This window comes from Acipenser ruthenus, chromosome 38 (assembly GCF_902713425.1).
Source record: "Acipenser ruthenus chromosome 38, fAciRut3.2 maternal haplotype, whole genome shotgun sequence".
Classification (NCBI taxonomy): domain Eukaryota; kingdom Metazoa; phylum Chordata; class Actinopteri; order Acipenseriformes; family Acipenseridae; genus Acipenser; species Acipenser ruthenus.
Genome location: NC_081226.1, coordinates 3916956 through 3937440, shown reverse-complemented (window position 1 = coordinate 3937440; position 20485 = coordinate 3916956). Strand labels below are relative to the sequence as shown.

General features: G+C 41.1%; 3 protein-coding genes across 4 annotated transcripts in view; 1 reads left to right on the top strand and 2 right to left on the bottom strand.

The window, feature by feature from the left end:
• Positions 1-6050: 6050 nt before the first annotated feature.
• On the bottom strand, positions 6051-8285 carry LOC117433892 (C-type mannose receptor 2-like). Of its 2 annotated transcripts, XM_059009210.1 has the most exons (3): positions 7943-8285; positions 7697-7885; positions 6051-7499 (listed from the first exon to the last, which is right to left on the bottom strand). In XM_059009210.1, exons 1-3 carry the CDS (start codon positions 7971-7973, stop codon positions 7117-7119), a joined length of 603 nt encoding a protein of 200 aa, XP_058865193.1. In that variant the 5' UTR covers positions 7974-8285; the 3' UTR covers positions 6051-7116. The 2 variants fall into 2 exon arrangements, with proteins under 2 accessions (XP_058865193.1, XP_058865192.1); XM_059009209.1 differs by having other exon boundaries at positions 7697-8285.
• Positions 8173-20485, bottom strand: part of LOC117964810 (C-type mannose receptor 2-like) — a 14577-nt gene continuing 2264 nt past the window's right edge. Inside the window, exons 2-5 of the mRNA XM_059008847.1 lie at positions 10181-10254; positions 9474-9848; positions 8546-8911; positions 8173-8195 (exon numbers count right to left, since the gene is read on the bottom strand). Of these exons, the coding sequence (XP_058864830.1) occupies positions 8173-8195; positions 8546-8911; positions 9474-9780 (696 nt within the window). The 5' untranslated portion in view covers positions 9781-9848; positions 10181-10254. The remainder of the gene's footprint in view (positions 8196-8545; positions 8912-9473; positions 9849-10180; positions 10255-20485) is intronic.
• LOC117433678 (uncharacterized) overlaps positions 16501-20485 on the top strand; it is a 24395-nt gene continuing 20410 nt past the window's right edge. The window contains exon 1 of the mRNA XM_059009203.1: positions 16501-16610. Within this exon, the coding sequence (XP_058865186.1) occupies positions 16550-16610 (61 nt within the window). The 5' untranslated portion in view covers positions 16501-16549. The remainder of the gene's footprint in view (positions 16611-20485) is intronic.

The following is a 20485-nucleotide window of genomic DNA, read 5'->3' as shown; positions in this document are numbered from 1 at the left end:
CCTGGGCCTCCAGTGTTGCCTGGTGGATTGCTGTGGAGCCGGGAAGAGTTTAGACACCTAGGGGTTTTTTTGGGAGGTGCGAGAGCAGCTGAGAGGAACTGGGAGGGAGTTTTGGAGGCAATACAGGGGCGTTTGCAGAGGTGGCGCTGGGTTTTGCCACAGCTCTCGTATAGGGGCAGAGTTTTAATAATAAGCAACTTGGCTGCTTCCATGCTCTGGCACAGGTGCATATGTGTAGAACCTGACCAGGCGTTTTTGAAAAAAATCCAGAGTGAATTTTTAAGTTTTTTCTGGGATGGACTGCATTGGCTAAGGCAAAGCATATTGTACCTACCTCTGGATGAAGGGGGTCAGGGATTGATGGACATGTCCAGCAGGATTGCTGCTTTTAGACTGCAGGCTGTCCAAAAAATGCTCTATAGCAGTGAGAAGCCTCCCTGGGTTGACGTGGCTTTACTCTTCTTTCGTCAAGTTGGAGGGCTGGGTCTTGGGAAGCATATTTTCTTTTTAGACACTGCTGTGTTTGTTTGCTCCAAACTACCAGCCTACTCTCAGAGTGTGTTGAAAGCATGGCAGAGTCTGAGGGTGGGTCTGGATGAAGAAGCTTTAGATTTTTACTGGCTTTTGGAGAGACCTCTGGTTTTTAATCCTCTTTTTAAAGTAGAAATGTTAAAATCACAGGCTTTTACAAGTGTAATGATAAAGGCCGGGGTCATCAAGTTACGCCATGTTTTAGATCTGGAGAGTTTTAATTGGAGAAGTCCACAGAGTTTGTCTTTAACCTTGGGGTTGCGGTCTGTGAGGGTAGCTGGGTTGCTGCTTTCCCAGATTCATGCAGCATTATCAAATGCACAGAATGAGACTCTAAGAAAGGGCTTTACTAACTGTATCTCTTTCCCCTGTGAAACACCTTTCCCCTTCATACAGATCTCCCCAGCTATCAGCAGAGACACGGGAGACAAAGGGCATTTATTCAAAATCGAGAACTTGACAGATCTCCCCCTGTCAAGTGTGAAGGGGCACACACTGTATGAATTATGTGTTAAGCTAAGACACGAGAAGCAATTACAGGGCCTTCCAGATACATCTTGGAGAGAGCGGTTGGAGGTGGAGGAGCAGGTCAGGCCGGCTTGGAGAAGCTTCTATAAACCCCCCCTGTCAAAGAGGCTGGGAGATCTACAGTGGAGACTCTTACACACGATTCTCGCTGTTAATGCCTACCTCTGCATACTAGACCCACGGGTATCTGACAAATGTCCTTTTTGTTTACAAAGAGAGACTGTCTTTCATAGTTTCATCTTTTGTAAAAGATTGTTTTCTCTTTTTTCTGTACTCAATAATGTATTTGTTAAACTGAATGTGGTCTTTTCCGAATGTGTTTTTGTTTTTGGTGTGCCTTATATTAAGGAAAAGAAACATCTGTGCCAGCTACTTAACTTCCTTTTGGGGCAGGCCAAGCTCTCCATTTTAAAATCTAGAAAAGCTCAAATTGCCCAGGTTGGGGAAACAGATGCTCTTACTGTTTTTAGAATGCTGGTGATTAGTAGAATCAAGCTGGATTTCAGTTATCACCGCATGATGCACGACTTAGACTCTTTCCAGTTAAATTGGTGTATTGGGGGTGTGCTCTGTGAGACTGAAGGAGAAACCCTTAATATATATTTATAATATTTATTTATTTATAATGGCTTAATGTTTTAAATTTTGTCTTGTGAATATTTAAAGAAAAAGTAATGTAATTTTTTGTTCTTATTGTGTTTTGTACCAAAAGTCAATAAAGTCTTTTGAAAAAGTAAAAGTATCTATCTATCTATCTATCTATCTATCTATCTATCTATCTATCTATCTATCCTTCCACAGCACCCTGTCGTATATTTGTAATGGTATGTCATTAAATAAGAATAATTACAGTATAGCTCATTTTAATGTGAGGTCATTTCCAACTCATACAAACTACCTTGATAGAAAAACATTTCAGATGACTGAATCACATCACTAGCAGGGTCTACTATGTACAGTGTGTTATTTTAAATTCCATTTGTTTTTACTGACAGTAATAAAAATAGACTTGTTCATAATCTCTAAGGATGCTATTAAAATGATTCAAACACTGCTGTTTAGGATATTTAGATGTATTTCACATACGTGTTACCTTAAAAACTTGAGCACACACTATCTGCTCAGTGAGGATTTCAAGTCAGTGCAGCCTGCTGTCATGTATAACCCCCAAGCGCTGCAGATACTGGGATCCAGCTGGATAGGTTACATGCATAATGGGACCGGATGCAGGGGTAATTAATACAATTAAAAGTAGCTTCCATGTATGCTGGTTCTCATCTGCTTGTGGGTCTCAGTGCCTTATTGCTGGTGTAAATTGAACATTTCATTGGAAGGGGAGGGAGGGATAACTATAAATGGAGGTGAGGATGGGTTAAAAAGTGTATGGTGCTTTTAAAAGCAAAAAAGGGGTTACAAGGGGGAGGATAGTTGGAAAGTCATCTTTATTTGATTCACTCTTGTTTGTACGTTTTCAGCGATTGAGGTATTTTTTGACAGTATGATAAAGTAACATGTAAAAGTGACCAGCTTTCTTCATCTTAAGTTTTAATTAATGCTCCTAACAGCAAACACTAACTGTATACACTACTTAAATCACTAAGCCAGACGGTTTTTCAGACAAACATGTTTTTCAATATCAGTTTTGTGATGCTGTTTGAGAGAAAGGTGTTGAATAAAAAGAAAAATCAACTTACTTGCGACTAAGATAGTACTTTAGTCATTCAATTAACAGGATAGCAGATATGTTATTGTACATATTATGTAGATAGAAAAAAGTTATTTTTTACAACAACATTTTTTTATTCCAAATGGTTAATCAAGTTGCCGTGGCTCAATAGGCCAGTGAAACAAAATTAAAAATAAATTGAAATGTGTTGTGTCAAGATCACAAGATAAACGACCTCAGCATCTAGACAGAACACATTCATTTCCCATGTCCTCAGTGAGCCACTGCATGCAGTTCTCACGCGCTTTCAAATGATTTCAACATAAAAAAAACATCCTTATTATAACACAACCACAAGCCAGCCACAAAAAAAAAACATGCTTGATACCCAACTCGAGCAGTGAGGGCCGTCACTCCCGTCTCCTCTGTGTTTGATCCCCACACCAACTCTCCGGCTTCGAATGCCAGTGGGCAGTGAGGGCGGTCGCTCCCGTCTCCTCTGTGTTTGATCCCCACACCAACTCTCCAGCTTCAAATGCCAGTGGGCAGTGAGGGCGGTCGCTCCCGTCTCCTCTGTGTTTGATCCACACACCAACTCTCCGGCTTCGAATGCCAGTGAGCAGTGAGGGTGGTCGCTCCCGTCTCCTCTGTGTTTGATCCCCACACCTCAGTCCAGGGAATCAAAATTCCATCCAAATCCTCAGCAGAGAGCATTCCCAAAAGACTGAGGCCACAGACCCGTTAAACAAGGGTTTGGATTGCTTTTAAATTCATACAGAGCTTGGTCACAGGCACACTCCCCCACTCTCACTGGACACTCAAATAAAAGCTCAAGCCCTTTGTCCAACAGATCACCTTGACTGTGTAGCTGGACAACTTGTTGAGATTCTCAAAGGAACAGACCCCTTAATTAAAACAGGGCATTAACAACAGAACCAGGCCTATTTCATTTACTGTTATAGAAAGATTTTTAATATTGGAATCATACAGGGCAAACTATTCTGTTATTGTTATTATATTTCCAGGTTTGGAGCGGTACTCCTCTCTGGGAGAGACTGTTACCCTGCCTTGTGCGAGATTCCAGAAATATGAAAACTCGTTAATTCATTGGACCTTTAGACCTGAAACAGCTTCTGAGCTGGCCTTGGGTGGGAAGATTACAGTCAAACAGCCAGAGAGAGCTGCAAGACTGGAGGTGCTGCCTGACTCGTCTCTGCGGATACACCACCTGCACACAGAGGATGCGGGCCGGTATGACTGTGAACAATATGTAAATGGGAACTATTATACAAATTATAAAATGTACCATATTCGAAACTTCATTTTGCGTGCCACAATCAGTGTTGCGCTGTGCACAATAATGTATGCATAGCGCAATTTAGCGGGAGTGGCCGACAGTTTGCGAGATCCTGCCATGTTCGAAACCGAGGCACAAACTAACGCTTTTAAAAAGCAAGCCTTAACTCCGCGCGCATCACGCCAGCACTCACTCAGCCAATCACTGAAGTGAAATGCAGGCAGTTTCTGAGGTACTACAGCAATGGAAAACACCCAGCGATCATACGAGGTTCCGTCCACATCTGATTCTATACAAAAGAACGATTGTGATAGCAGCATCACAGTGTTAATACATGTTTAAAAAATATAAACACGTGATTCTAACTGGATTATTAATATTATTAATTTTTGTTGTTTGTTTGTTGTTGTTGTTGGGCGACTTACAGTTCTTACAAAAAACAAAAAACAAAAACAAAAACACATTACAAAAATCAGATCAGTCCAGACATAGAGCAATAGCGGTCTGATAAACGGGATCACAGTTAATACTGTGAAAGAAAAAGAAAAATAAACGGATGGTACTGTAACAGAAAACAAGAACGTCAAAAAATGTAAATGAATTTGAATAGGTAACATGTACTCATATTTGTGTGACACCTGTCAAAATAATGGAGACAGAAGTAGAGGTATTATAAACTCACTTCCCAGCAAGCAGCACAGCATAGATACATCTCTTTGAATTCCGTAGAATCTGTGATGGCCCTTTAAATATTTAGCTTATTAGCCATGCTAATGCCTGTGATAATGATAAACATTAGATACAAAAGTATGCAGTGCGCAAATTTCATATTCTTAAGCACAAAATTATCTGAATTCCTCCGAAGGCCACATTTGAATGAAAATGGCTAAGTTTTGCGATAAGCGTGACGACAGGCTTGCAATGCGCAGAATGTTTTTATTTCTCATTGATATCAGATGCATACTTTCACACCCACGATCTGCATTCCGTGCTATTGACTATGCCATACAGGTGTGGTAGGAGCAGGGTGCGTGGTGCGTGGTGAGTGCTGAGTGCTGAGTGCTGAGTGCTGAGTGGTGAGGGGGGGGGGGGGGGGGGGGGGCAGTTGGAAGGGGCTTTACGCAGGAGTATGAGTAAGGGATACACATGCGCAGACTGCATCCACAGGCAGCGTTCTTGACCGGCTCCATGCTGAGATTCCCGTCTTCGGGGCCTCCCATGAGTAGTGTTTTCAGCATTGTGGGTTTGTTTTACAGTCCACACTTCTGTATATGATCATGTATAGTCGGAGCTACTCAGAACACTGGCTGACAGGCGCGTTTCTGTAAAATAAAGACTGGAGTTTGATGCTACAGATATATTTTGTCCGTCTCTTTCATGTTGACACGTATCCAAGTTATATGTTGAATAGCCTACACTGTACTGTGGTCGATTGCTTCATTTCTCCATTTAGTAGCTTATTTATATATTTGTGGGGGTGGGCGTGCAACTTCTGGGGTGCCAATGCTACCGATGTGTGTTGAGCTATGATTCCGCATTCCATGTGCAGGTAACATTTGAGTGTAGACTCGTCTGAGGAATATCGATTGGTCTGTACTGTTAACAGTCCATTGTCGTGTAGTATTCCAGTTCTGCGCATTCACGCGTAAGTGTATTTCTGCTATATTGGTATTGATTGCGCAGGTGGTTTTGCGAGGCACAAACACATTTGCTATTTTCCAACTTCGCGCAACTGTTTTGTGACGTGTTGGAAAATATCAATTCGTGTGCAAAAGCACAATTTTTTGCGAATATCTGCACCCATGCCTTTTCACGGTTACAGCGCGTTCAAAATGCAGCGCGCAGGTCCGTACTATAACGCTAGATGGCAGTACAACCACAGAAATCTTTTATTCAGGCACGCTAGATACTGTATAACAGTCACATTCGATAAATTTTAAGGGACTAAAAATGTTTAGTTCATGATGAAATATATTTCAGGTTTTGTTATAATTAGAGAAACAAACAAAAGAGATTAAACAAACAATATTCAGATCAAATCATTATTTATTTTTATACCAGCAAAACATACAAGCTGACCCTGGGATCCTTCAAGAAGCTGCTTGATGAGATTCTGGGATCAATAAGCTACTAACAACCAAACGAGCATGATGGGCCAAATGGCCTCCTCTCATTTGTAAACTTTCTTATGTTCTCATGAATATATTCAAAAATACAGAATATAAATAGACAGAAGAGACTCACTCGGTACATAATGTAGTTTCTATTTTGTTTAGTTAAATATGATTACAGTTTGCCTACTCACTACATTCATTCACAGAGTAGCATTAGGTGCAATCTGCATCATCAGAAACCAGGCCCTGTTGGCTGTCTAGTTTGTGTACATTCCTTACTGAAATATGAGAGCATTATTTAAATGTGTAAAACCTACTTAAATATTATAGAATCTTTTTTTAAAGGCAAAAAGCAGAAATTAGAAAAATATTAAATAAGACCCTTTCACCCTCTCTACTTCCCTCTTAACAATACATCCTATATGATGCTGACCAAGGTTTAAAATCCATGTTCTTATATCTTATTATCCCCAGCAATAGGATCACTGGACATTTCCTTCTGTTGAAGATCTTTTGGTCCCTTGCTTGTATTTTATACTTCAATTTGTAAATGTAGATATTTAAAAGAAAAGACTCCTCAATGCTGATTGTGAGGAAGTGAGGAGGGGAATCATATTAGTGTTGCGCTGTGCCATGAACCCCATAAGACAAGCATTGTGCACTGAAGCCTGTGCAACACTATTATGCTTCCCCACCTCACTTCCTCAAAATCAGTATTGAGGAGTCTTTTCTTAAGTAACTATTGCCCCTTTAAGATTGCTACACAGAAATTTATTCTACTGGACTCTGGCATTGTCAAATTCTGTCAGATACAAGATTTTGTTTTGCTTTATTTTTCACACATGCCATGTTTATACAACAAAATTTAGACTCAGATATTTCTATAACGTTTTTGTAAATTGCTATTTTTTTTAGACTAAAGTGACTTTATACTATAGAATGTTTGAGAAGCAGTGCTATAAAACCTTTCAGATGTGTTTTTAACCTTTGAAACAGATAAAGGGGAGCTTTTCATAGCAGCACAGATCATTCCACTCAGCCCCCCCATCCTCCCCCAGCACCATCTCTCCGCAGTGCTCATAGTAAGGATTGTTGGGCTCCCCAGGGGCCCAGTTAGTGTAGTTTAGGGGGGCCCTCTTATCCTTACCAGCAACCCAGTACCAGTTATCATACACAACGGTTCTGTGCAGGCCGATCCAGAATCGCGACGCAGTGCTGTTCCTGACGAGCTCCGACACTCTGTTCTGTGCAGCCAGGCTTGTGAGGCTCACTAGGTCAGTGTAGTGATCCCTGCAGTACTGCCAAGCCTCCGGCCAGACCATACTGTCAGAGATCAGGTGGAGCTCCTCAGGGATTGGAGTGCCTGGTAAAAAATATAACAATGATAATAATAAATAAAACTAATAATGAATACTGTCGCTAATACAGCCCATCCAAATGCAGCTTTGTTGAAATCCTGCTTCAGTCTGCATTTCATTATGAGAGCTGTGTGGTTCAGATTATTGGTCAGTTTAGGCTACCAGGGTCTAGTTTCACTGCAACATACGACATGGTACCCACCTGTTACTGCAGGTGAAGTGCCAGAGAGCCAGGAGCTTGAGTGCCATGGGGAGCTGGCTCGAGAAGAGGTGCCGCCCATCGTGGAAGGCTGCTGGGATTGTTCTCCTCCATCTGGTGTTTGGGAAGTGGCTGGCCCGGTGGTTGGAGAGCTCTGAGAGTCAGACTGAACAGTGGTGGTGTCCTGTGGATCTGTGGAAATGATCACATATCCCTGACCGTACACCAGCCATTTGACTCTGTACCCACCCGCTGCTGCAGGAGGAGAGGGGCTGGCCATCGTGGAAGGATGCTGGGATTGTTGTTCTCCATCTTCTGTTTGGGAAGAGTCAAACTGAACAGTGGTGGTGTCCTGTATATCTGTAGGAAAAAAATCACATAAAAAGAATCAACCAGCCTGCTAATTACCGCACTGTGCTGTGCATTGTGTGGTGGTGTCAGGATGTGCTGTCCTAGTATCTGCTGCTCAGAGAATGAATCTACAGTGTGGGGGAGTCAGGATCTGGAGGGTGAAATTGTTTTTTAAAGCCTTGGTTATTGACCGCTCAACTACAGCAAACTGATATTTAATTTCTTACCTGTTTAATGTCCTATTTTGTGTATTCTGAGTAATTATAGTTAGTAGACATGTCAAAGAATGATGAGCAGAAACCACAATGGAAAATCACTCAGCACACACACGCACGCACGCACGCACGCATGCACGCACACGCACACGCACGCACGCACACACACACACACACACGCATGCACGCACACGCACGCACACACACAGATATTAACAGGTAAGAAATGAAACATTCTGATCAGGTAGCTGATAAAGAGCGTCTCTATAACTCAGAAGTGACTTGCCTTTGTAACAGATGAACTTGTTGATGTCATTGCAGTTGTTCATCTGCCATGCCCCAAAATTCAATTGAGAGGTCTTGATCGTGACACAGGTTCCATTCCTCACTAGCTGAAATCCTCCCCAGTTGCTGTAGCTGAAGGTTTCCCCGTTTCCCCAGCTCCAAGACCCACCGTCCCTCCTCAGTCCTATCCAGTAGTCGGTATTGGAAGTGTCTTTGTTCATCAGCTGTTCGATATCCAGGAGCACGTCTTGGCTTGTGATGCTCACCAGGTCTGTGTACAGAGATCTGCAGTGTTCTCTGGCTTCGTCTGCATTCTTCACTGTGTGAACCAGGAAGTACTCCCTCTGACCGCACAGCGCAGAAGGTCCTGCAGAGAAACACAACAGTGTAACAGGACTGTAAATATTATTATTATTATTATTATTATTATTATTATTATTATTATTATTATTATTATTCACTTAAAATAAATCAATCAACCAGTTAGTGATTTGTCACAATCATAGGTCATTGTATTCTGTGTAAAGATGTCATACCATGCACTGAGCAATTCTGAAGTAAAACCATGCTTTTTAATGTTTAATAGTGCTTCTTGTGTACATGTTTAGTTTTTGTAATAAGTAATATTAGTAGCATACAAACAGTGCACTTTAAACGTACATTTAGTTTTTTCTTAATGGTATTTTTTTTTCAAAACTCCAGTATCAATACACTAAACGTGCTGATCGTTCCATCCAGATATTTCCATGACGCGTTTCCATCACGTCCCTGCATTCTACTTCAAGAGGTCACTAAAGGACTGTTTGAAAGAATCAATGTTTTGAACATTGTGATGTTAAACTACATGACTGTAATCATCATAAAAATATATCGCAATATCAAAATAACTAGCAAGCTGGGTACTCTGTTCAGAAATCAATTTTCCTTACCTGCCAAGCAGACGAAGCTGTGAAGGTCAGCACAAGGTTCAGCTCCCCACTCTCCGGTGGGAATCATGGCTCCACACTCTCCATTAGCATCTGGTTCCCAACTCAGCCATTTGCTGTATTGAAAGGCCACACCGGTTGACCATTCCCAAGGCGAGCTGACTGTGTTTCTGCGCAGACCCAACCAAAACGTGTACTCTGAGACCCGGGAAATCAGTGCCTTGACTGCCTGCATTTCCTCATCACTGGGAACACTAACCAGATCAGTGAAATTACTTTGACAGTGTTGGCGAGCTTGGTCCCAGGTCATTACATCTCTGACGACGTGGTATCTTCTTTAAGGGCAGCAGACTGAGAGACCCCCGATCAAGGTGCAGGCTACAACAACAAAAACACAACAGGAGTCAAAATCTTCAGACCACTGGATAATAAAATGGGCCGCGCTTTAGTGACAGGATCCATTCAGGCAATAAAGCATCTAAAACGTGCTGTAAAAGAGGTCCTGATTTGAAACAGACTTTTTAAAATGAATGGTGCAACAGTTGAATGGTGCAACAGTGAATGGTGCAACAGCGTAGCCTGAGAGATCCATTCCTTCATTTTGTGTAGCTCTTCTGAATCAAGAATACTTTCTTACACAACTAGCAGAATCAGTCTATTAAATGTGATCATCTGAATCATACTGATCAGTACAGCACAGTGAAACTCACCAGACATGATGAGGAAAGCCAGGCTGCACATTGCTGTTGTCTCTGATGAGCTCCGTCACTCGGGATTGTATTTCCTAAAGGACAGGAAGAATAACCCATGATGCAGTGCCCATCAATATCGCGTCAGACGAGATTGTGCCAGAGACAGAAGTCCAAATACATGAATGTTTGTTTTTCACCTGATCATTCATCCTTGTCCATGACACGTTTAAGTGACTATGACTGAAGCATATGCACTTAGTCACCTAATTAGTGAGACAGTTGACTGGACACTGGATATGGAGTGATTTCAGCTGTTGAATTGCAAGCTTGAATAAAAGCAATAAAGAAAATCACAGAAAAACACCAATATGCCACGTCTTGGAGGCTGGACTGGGGCAGCGTACTGTGGCTCACGGTCTTGGGTGCTCACAGCCAGCAATTTCAAACCGGGCGAGACGATATAATCAGACACACTCTGTCAATGACAGGCCATGAACTGGGAGACGTGTGGCTTCTAGGTCTCAGAGCCCACTGAACTGGCAGATGCTTATCCAGGCACTACAAGAGGAATGGGCCAGGATTTTACAAGACAGCATCCGAAACCTGGTGCAAATCATGCGTCGCAGATGCACTGCTTGTATTGCTTCCAACGCTGGCCACACACGCCACGAGCCTGTGACTTTCACAGTATCCCCCGCCCCCCCATAACTTCAGACAGTAAAACGTCAATTGTTAATCAGCACAATAAAAAGTCACTGCACCTGCTCTAAAACAGAGTTTGTCATTTTTCAATCACATCTAGTGAATTTGATCCAAATATAAGTGATGCGTTTATTTTGATGCTCATTATATGTGCAAGGCAAAAGGGGGTCCTTCTTTTTACTGTAAAGAATGCATCTACTAATCAATGATTATTTACAAGATAATAACCTCTCTTAAAATAACGAATACAAAATGACTAAGAAAAATATGAAACAATAATAATAACAATAATCTTCACAGGAAAGAAAAAAGTGTACAGTACTGTGCAAAAGTTTTAGGCAGGTGTGAAAAAATGCTGGAAAGTAAGAATGCTTTCAAAAATAGACATGTTATAGTTTATATTTATCAATTAACAAAATGCAAAGTGAGTGAACAGAAGAAAAATCTACATCAAATCAATATTTGGTGTGACCACCCTTTGCCTTCAAAACAGCATCAATTCTTCTAGGTACACTTGCACACAATTTTTGAAGGAACTCTGCAGGTAGGTTGGCCCAAACATCTTGGAGAACTAACCACAGTTCTTCTGTGGATTTAGGCAGCCTCAGTTGCTTCTCTCTCTTCATGTAATCCCAGACAGACTCGATGATGTTGAGATCAGGGTTCTGTGGGGGCCATACCATCACTTCCAGGACTCCTTGTTCTTCTTTACGCTGAAGATAGTTCTTAATGACTTTCGCGGTATGTTTGGGGTCGTTGTCATGCTGCAGAATAAATTTGGGGCCAATCAGATGCCTCCCTGATGGTATTGCATGATGGATAAGTATCTGCCTGTACTTCTCAGCATTGAGGAGACCATTAATTCTGACCAAATCCCCAACTCCATTTGCAGAAATGCAGCCCCAAACTTGCAAGGAACCTCCACCATGCTTCACTGTTGCCTGCAGACACTCATTCGTGTACCGCTCTCCAGCCCTTCGGCGAACAAACTGCCTTCTGCTACAGCCAAATATTTCAAATTTTGACTCATCAGTCCAGAGCACCTGCTGCCATTTTTCTGCACCCCAGTTCCTGTGTTTTCGTGCATAGTTGAGTCGCTTGGCCTTGTTTCCACGTCGGAGGTATGGCTTTTTGGCCGCAAGTCTTCCATGAAGGCCACTTCTGACCAGACTTCTCCGGACAGTAGATGGGTGTACCAGGGTCCCACTGTTTTCTGCCAATTCTGAGCTGATGGCACTGCTGGACATCTTCCGATTGCGAAGGGAAGTAAGCATGATGTGTCTTTCATCTGCTGCAGTAAGTTTCCTTGGCCGACCACTGCGTCTACGGTCCTCAACGTTGCCCATTTCTTTGTGCTTCTTCAAAAGAGCTTGGACAGCACATCTGGAAACCCCTGTCTGCCTTGAAATTTCTGCCTGGGAGAGATCTTGCTGATGCAGTATAACTACATCTTTCTTTCAAACAGCATCACAAAATTGATATTGAAAAACATGTTTGTCTGAAAAACCGTCTGGCTTAGTGATTTAAGTACAGTGTATACAGTTAGTGTTTGCTGTTAGGAGCATTAATTAAAACTTAAGATGAAGAAAGCTGGTCACTTTTACATGTTACTTTATCATACTCTGTCAAAAAATACCTCAATCGCTGAAAACGTACAAACGACAGTGAATCAAATAAAGATGACTTTCCAACTATCAAGCACAGATCCTCCCCCTTGTAACCCCTTTTTTTGCTTTTAAAAGCACCATACACTTTTTAACCCATCCTCACCTCCATTTATAGTTATCCCTCTCTCCCCTTCCAATGAAATGTTCAATTTACACCAGCAATAAGGCACTGAGACCCACAAGCAGATGAGAACCAGCATACATGGAAGCTCCTTTTAATTGTATTAATTACCCCTGCATCCAGTCCCATTATGCATGTAACCTATCCAGCTGGATCCCAGTATCTGCAGCGCTTGGGGGTTATACATGACAGCAGGCTGCACTGACTTGAAATCCTCACTGAGCAGATAGTGTGTGCTCAAGTTTTTAAGGTAACACGTATGTGAAATACATCTAAATATCCTAAACAGCAGTGTTTGAATCATTTTAATAGCATCCTTAGAGATTATCAACAAGTCTACTTTTATCACTGTCAGTAAAAACAAATGGAATTTAAAATAACACACTGTACATAGTAGACCCTGCTAGTGATGTGATTCAGTCATCTGAAATGTTTTTTTTTTTTAATCAAGGTAGTTTGTATGAGTTGGAAATGACCTCACATTAAAATGAGCTGTACTGTAATTATTCTTATTTAATGACATACCATTACAAATATACGACAGGGTGCTGTGGAAGGATAGATAGATAGATAGATAGACAGATAGATAGATAGATAGATAGATCAATAGATCGATAGATAAAGCTATTTATGTTGTTTAGCCTCTTGTATAAATGTCTGCTGTAACGCAGTCTCTTTCTATTGTGATAGCTGTGCTGTGTGGAGACCACATTGTCCTAATTCTCATTTTTTATTTTATATTCTTATTTTCAACGCTGAGACAGGAAGACAGAAACCGTTTTTCTGCTTGACTTTTTAAACCCCCAAAACACCAGCGCTTACCAGCAACACCAGCTCCGAAACCCCAGGTAAGCAGAATCAGACGCACAAGTAAATCACAGAGCTGCTTTTCCATTTTCAGTCTTCAGTTTAAAAAAAAAAACAATAAATTCACAGATATGGAAGCTTTAGCAAAGGAAGGAGAAGTGGCTTAGTAAGAATTTGTTAAATTTGCAGACGACACAAAAATAGGAGTAGTGGTAAACACTGTTGCAGCAGCAAAGGTCATTCAAAATGATCTAGACAGCATTCAGAACTGGGCAGACACATGGCAAATTTAAAGCACATTGAAAGCACAGTAAAGCATAGACACATAGACACAGCCACAGCCAAAGCATTGTAAGAAAAGCAAGGTATGGTAAAGCATATTGATTAGCATAACAAGCCTAACTATGGTAAATGCATAGTAAAACCACGGGGAAAGCATTTGAAAACTGCAAAAATACTGTGGTAAACTTTTGTAAGGGCATAGACTATACAAGAGGAGTCAGTTTCTACATGATTAGAGGGACACATGGACCTCATAGACTCTACACGAGAGGAGTCATTCTCTACATGTTTAGAGGGACACATGGACCTCATAGACTCTACACAAGAGGAGCCTCTCTCAAGAGGGAATGGTTCTCATATAGAAACTATACGAGAGGAGCCACAAGCGTGTTAGAAGATACTGTTTTTGAAATATTTTTCTATTTGATAAGTTGTTACGCAAAGTCTGAGTATTTCCTTGAATTCAAAGTGAAGGTCAGAGAGGATACCAACCTATACTGGAAAACAGTTGCAGAGATTGTTGAAGAATGATGTAAGCACAGGTTAGGTATAAAAGGGCTTGATGTGGCAGAGTGAGAGCTCTGCTCATGTACAGTGCCTATAGAAAGTCTACACACCTTTCAAAATGTTCACCTTTTGTTGCCTTATAGCCTGGAATTAAAATGCATTAAAATCGTTTTTTTTTTTTTTTCATTTATCTACACATCCTACTCCACAACTTCCAAGTGAAAAAAATATTCTAGAAATTTGTAGAAAATTAATTAAAAATAAAAACTGAAATAGCTTGGTTGGATAAGTGTCCACTCTCCTTGTAATAGCAATCCTAAATTAGCTCAGGTGTAACCAATCGCCTTCAAAATCACACACAAAGTTAAGTGGCCTCCACCTGTGTTAAATTGTAGTGATTCACATGATTTCAGGATAAATTCAGCAGTTCCTGTAGGTTCCCTCTGCTGGGTAGTGCATTTCAAAGCAAAGACTCAACCATGAGCACCAAGGCGCTTTCAAAAGAACTCCGGGACAAAGTTGTTGAAAGGCACAGATCAGGGGTTGGGTATAAAAAAATATCAAAGGCCTTGAATATCCCTTGGAGCACGGTCAAGATGATTATTAAGAAGTGGAAGGTGTATGGCACCACCAAGATCCTGCCTAGATCAGGCCGTCCCTCCAAACAAGATGACTGAGCAAGAAGGAGACTGATCAGAGAGGCTACCAAGAGGCCAATGGCAACTTTGCAAGAGCTACAGGCTTTTCTGGCCAAGACTGGTCAAAGTGTGCATGTGACAACAATATCCCAAGCACTCCACAAATCTGCCCTGTATGGTAGGGTGGCAAGAAGGAAGACATTACTCAAGAAAGCCCACCTTGATTCCTGTTTGAAGTATGGAAAAAAAACATAGGAGATTCTGTAGCCATGTGGCAAAAAGTTTTGTGGTCTGACGAAACTAAAATTGAACTTTTTGGCCTAAATGCAAAGAGTTATGTTTGACGCAAACCCAACACAGCGCATCACCCAAAGAACACCATCCCTACTGTGAAGCATGGTGGTGGCAGCATCATGTTATGGGGATGTTTCTCATCGGCAGGGACTGGGGCACTTGTCAGGATAGAAGGGAAAATGAATGGAGCAAAGTACAGAGAAGTCCTTGAGGAAAACCTGCTGCCCTCTGCAAGAAAGCTGAAAAAGGGACGGAAGTTCACCTTTCAGCATGGCAACGACCCAAAGCACACAGCCAAAGCTACACTGGAGTGGCTAAGGAACAAAAAGGTAAATGTCCTTGAGTGGGCCAGTCAGAGCCCCGACCTAAATCCAATCGAAAATTTGTGGCACGACTTGAAGATTGCTGTCCATCAACGCTCCCCAAGGAACTTGACAGAGCTTGAACAGTTTTGTAAAGAAAAATGGTCAAATATTGCCAAATCTAGGTGTGCAAAGTTAGTACAGACCTATCCCCACATACTCACAGCTGTAATTGCTGCCAAAGGTGCTTCCACAAAGTATTAACTCAGGGGGGTGGAAACTTATCCAATTATGATCTTTCATTTTGTATTTTTAATATATAATTTTGTTCTCAAAAAAAAACCTTTTTCTCCTTAACAGTGTGGAGTATGGTGTGTAGATAAGTGGAAAAAAATCCTCATTTAAATGCATGAAATGCTGAGGCACCGACACAACAAAATGTGAAAAAAATTCAAGGGGGTGTAGACTTTCTATAGGCACTGTATATTTATTGGTGTTTAGGTGGTGGTTGGCAGAAACATATGAGAATGTGGCTGGAGGCTTAATTAGATAATCGCTAATTATTGATTAATTAGATCCCATAAAAGGAGAGCCCAGGGCTCCATTTGGGGAGAGGAGTTTGGTGAATGTACACTGTGTTTTGTTACGGTGGTTCTGCACATAGAGTTCAGTGAAGGCTCTGCCCAGCCTGAACAGTATTATTGTGCCTTTTTGTTTGTATTTTTGTGTTATTTTTCTTTATTAAAGTGTGCTTTAGCGCTTGTACTGCAGTTTTCTGGCTTCTGCGTCTCTGTCTTGCTGTTACATTTGTTTAGAGATCTTTGTGTAGGTGAACCCGCAAATCAAGACTCACACCAGTGAGGCAATTCACAAGAGCAATACCAGAATTGCAAATCTAAGAATAAAATGTCATTTCCATCGTCCTTGGTCATTGTGGTCGTGGTTTCGGTCATTTTTTCTCCTGTGAAACAAACAGGAAACTTGCAACATGACAGTCACTTCTGCATTTTCCTCAGTGCGGATTTGTATTTTAACAGATAAGCTGCACATTTAATTTGAAACTAACGATGAAGAATTTGCGAGCTTCATGTCTGTGTTTCTTGTTACTCGGCTGGAGAGCCGGGTGTGGTAAGTAATTATTATTCTTTTTAAATATTAATATATAAGATCAGTTTTCACCAGCAGCGGTCTGTTCAAATTAAAGGTGTGTATTAAAGCATAGACACGCCTGGGAAGAGGTCCATAGCTGAGTTCAAAACTCAGGGCAATAAGGCTTGTGAAAATGAAAGCAAGGTGGATATTTCAATTCAGGGTGTGCTGAGGATCGTACTCGGAATTGCTTTTAAGAAGTATTTAGCAGCAGGTATTAACTAAATCCATGCTTTGATGTGTTGATTAAAACAAGTTCCAATCCCAGGTAATAGGATAATCGCAGAATTCAGGTATACAAAAGGGGCAGCCTCTCCACCGGTCAGGGCAGTGTTCCTGGGACCGGGAATGCACCTGAGCAGGTATACATTGCTTCAGAAGATCACAGAGCAAGTACCTGTGGGCGGCACGGATCATTCACAGACTTGACCGGTTCAATATTGTTGTAGATACGAGAGCTTCTCCCTGGAACCTGTAAATACATTTTGTAAATGGTCATCTATTTAAAGGGGCAGTACCAACTTTTCATTTGTTGAACCAGTTTTTGTTTTGTTTATTTGTAAATAAATTTCGGTTACCCCTTCACCTGAAACTGCTCTCTCCGTGTGTTATTCCGAGGCCTTCCACGCTTAAGTTAACATTGTTTGGATTATGCATCAAATTTATCAAACTGCTATTCGCAATTCAGTTATTGTAGTGCAATATTTCATTGCTAATAAAGATTACGGCTTACTGCTAATACTGTACTCCTATTATGCATGTAGTGTATGGAAAAGGGCGAATGATTTATACGTTTAGATGATTTTAAATGCGTCTACCTTTTAATTTGAGTTTCTAAACTCCTATTTCAAAATGATATGTCGTCTGAGGCTAGATATAGTGAAAGTTCACGGTAAACCACGTCAATGAATACATTAATAGCCTAAGCAAACACACGGACAAAGTTCAACGAAAGTCACGCATGCATATATCTCAAAGGGGCAGAATTCAGCACGACACCAGCAGCAGGGCTCGCCACTCCAGCTGCTTCAGCCACGCCCACACCAGCTCTCAAGCTGCCAATCTTTACTCCATCATCCGCCTCTAGTTGTGGATCCTCTTCTGGTTCAGTATTTCATCACCACTCTCTCTCTCCTCAACTGAGACGCAGTATTATTGAAGGTAAAGATGTTAATTTGGTCTCTATACTTATTGCAACCTCAGAATTTCTGGATCAAAGTGTAGTTGACTGTGGAGATTTGTCTGTTACTCAAAAATCATGGAATCCTCAACTGTGTAGAAATTGCATTTTCTGTTTTTCGCAATGTCCTTTGTGAAGTTTATGCTCACCGACGACAGGAACTGGACTCATATTTATCTGACATTGTTGATCTCTCGGTCAGATATGGCGGTATCATAAAGCTTTTTCAGCCAAAGCAGTTTCTCGGTTAGCATTGGACAATACACAGATCGATTTGGTCTCAACCTGATCCTGATCTGTTTAATAGATTCTTCACTGGTCTCCGTGCTAATGCTTGCAGAGTTTGTGCTTCCACCACCCATTCTACCACTCTGTGTCCAAAAGCAGCCTCCTCCTCTTCAGTCTCAAACTATTCTTCCCCTGCTCTCAACAACACTCCTTTTTTAGGAACCGTGCATCTGCAGTTTCTCCTATTCATTCTTCAGCTCCGCCTGCTTTTTGAACAAGCAAAGATTCTCATGGAAGACCTATAAAATATTCCAGTGGCAGATAGCTGTGCAATATTTTAAATTCCTCATTCTGCATTTCCAAAGGATGCTTTTTTTTTACATATGTGCAGTTTGTGTGGTGATGCTCATTCACATTATTAATCCTCTTCCATCTGCCCTCTTTCATCTAAATGGCATTCATCATTACTAACCCCCTCTACCCCCATCAACATCCCTGCTCTATCAGATGCTCTACAATATTACCCTGATCATTTTGTTTTTTTGTTCCTTATCTAATTTCTTGCCTTACTAATGGTTTTTCTATCCATGATGCTATCCGTTCCATCAACATATAAGGACGGGGATCCTGTTTAGCTAGAGCAGACATCTCTGATGCCTTCAAAGTCATGCCTATACCCCCTTATCTCTGTCATTGTTTTGGTATCTGCTGGAAGGGGCAATTTTACTTCCTCACTAAACTAACTTTTGGATGTCGCAGCAGCCCTAAGATCTTTGATTCCCTTTCCAAAGCTGTCTGCTGGATTCTACTCAATATTAAATCGCATCCCCTTTCTGATGCACTTATTGGATGACTTTCTCCTTATATCTCCTCCATCAGCCCCTCCAGCTGAAGCACTCTTAGAACTCAGGTCTCTCTTCTCAGCAGTCGGCACCCCCCTCTCAGAGGAGAAAACCATCGGTCCAGTTCACTCTCTTGAGTTCCTAGGAATAACTTTGGATACTATTCGATTTGAAGCCCGACTGCCTCCCGATAAACTGGAACGCATTCTCTCTCTCATTCAATCCTTTAAGATCAACCATTCCATTTCTAAACTGAACATTCTTTCACTCCTGGGACATTTCAATTTTGCAATTCGCATCATTCCTCAAGGTAGGACATTTATTTCTCATCTTCTTGCTCTCTCTACAACAGCAAAAAATCTGAACTCACATTAATATTACATCTCCTACAGCACTGGATTGACATTGACTCTGACTTAATTTCTGCCCCCCACGACCTCTCACTTCATACAGATGCTTCTTCTATCAATTTTGGTGGAATTTTTCTTAATCAATAGTTCTCAGGTAATGGCCTCCAGAAATCAAAAATCTTCCTCCTCAGCTTAAATCCACAGCCTTACTTGAGGTATTCCCTATTGCTATTGCAGCCTATCTTTGGGGCCCATTGTTGCAGAGAAAATCTATCTTAATCTATTCAACGTCTTCACCAGCTAGTTATCAATAATTCTATTTTGAAAGCCCAACACCTTCCAGGTATCACTAATGCTCTTTCTCATTTATCGATTGCTTAATTCAGACATCTGGCTCCATCAGCTCAACCTTTCCATCTACCCATTCCTCCATTAAGCAAACTGGTTTTCAACTAAATTCATCCATTTGCAATCTTCTGTCTTCAGCTCAAGAGTATAGGTTCTTAAGTATTGAATTGATTAAGAATCCAAGGAGGGCTGGAGGTTGTGATATAATACAAAAAGAAGCTAAATTAATACATATGCTTCAAATTGAATCTCCTGGAGGTTTAAATGAGGAACTTTCATTGGTTGCATTTTTGTAATAGGACTGTTGCAGAAGAATTCATTGTAAAATAATTCATTGAAAACAACTTGTGTGTATTGTTTTATTGTAATGTTAACTCTTTCCCTTTAAGAACAAACGAATGAACTCATTGTAATAATCACCCATTCATTATATAAAATGTAATGAACTTTTTGATGAACTTTGTAATGAATTTAGTTTGAATACACACTGAGGAAGGCATCTAGCTAAAGACAGGGCTTGTTACCAGGAGGTTCCAGGTTCAATCCCAGACACTGACTTGCCGTGTGTGACCCTGAGCAAGTCACTTAACCTCCTTGTGCTCCATCGTTCGGATGAGTCCTAAAACCGAGGTGATATATATATAGAATATAGAAGTTAGAAATAATTTCAAAAAACATTTGCATTTTCATAATCAAGCAGACTTCTCTATGATTACGCACACGTGCAGGATTCGTAGCACAGTACGTACAGTAACGGTGTTAAGCAGCATCTGTTGTGTTGGAAAGAATGAAGGCTGCATTATGTTTCAGTTCAGAAGTAGTTCAATTGCATTTAGTATTGCATTGTGAGTTACTTCACAACTTGTAGATAAACTCAATCAATGTTCAATTGGTTCCGATTTCTGT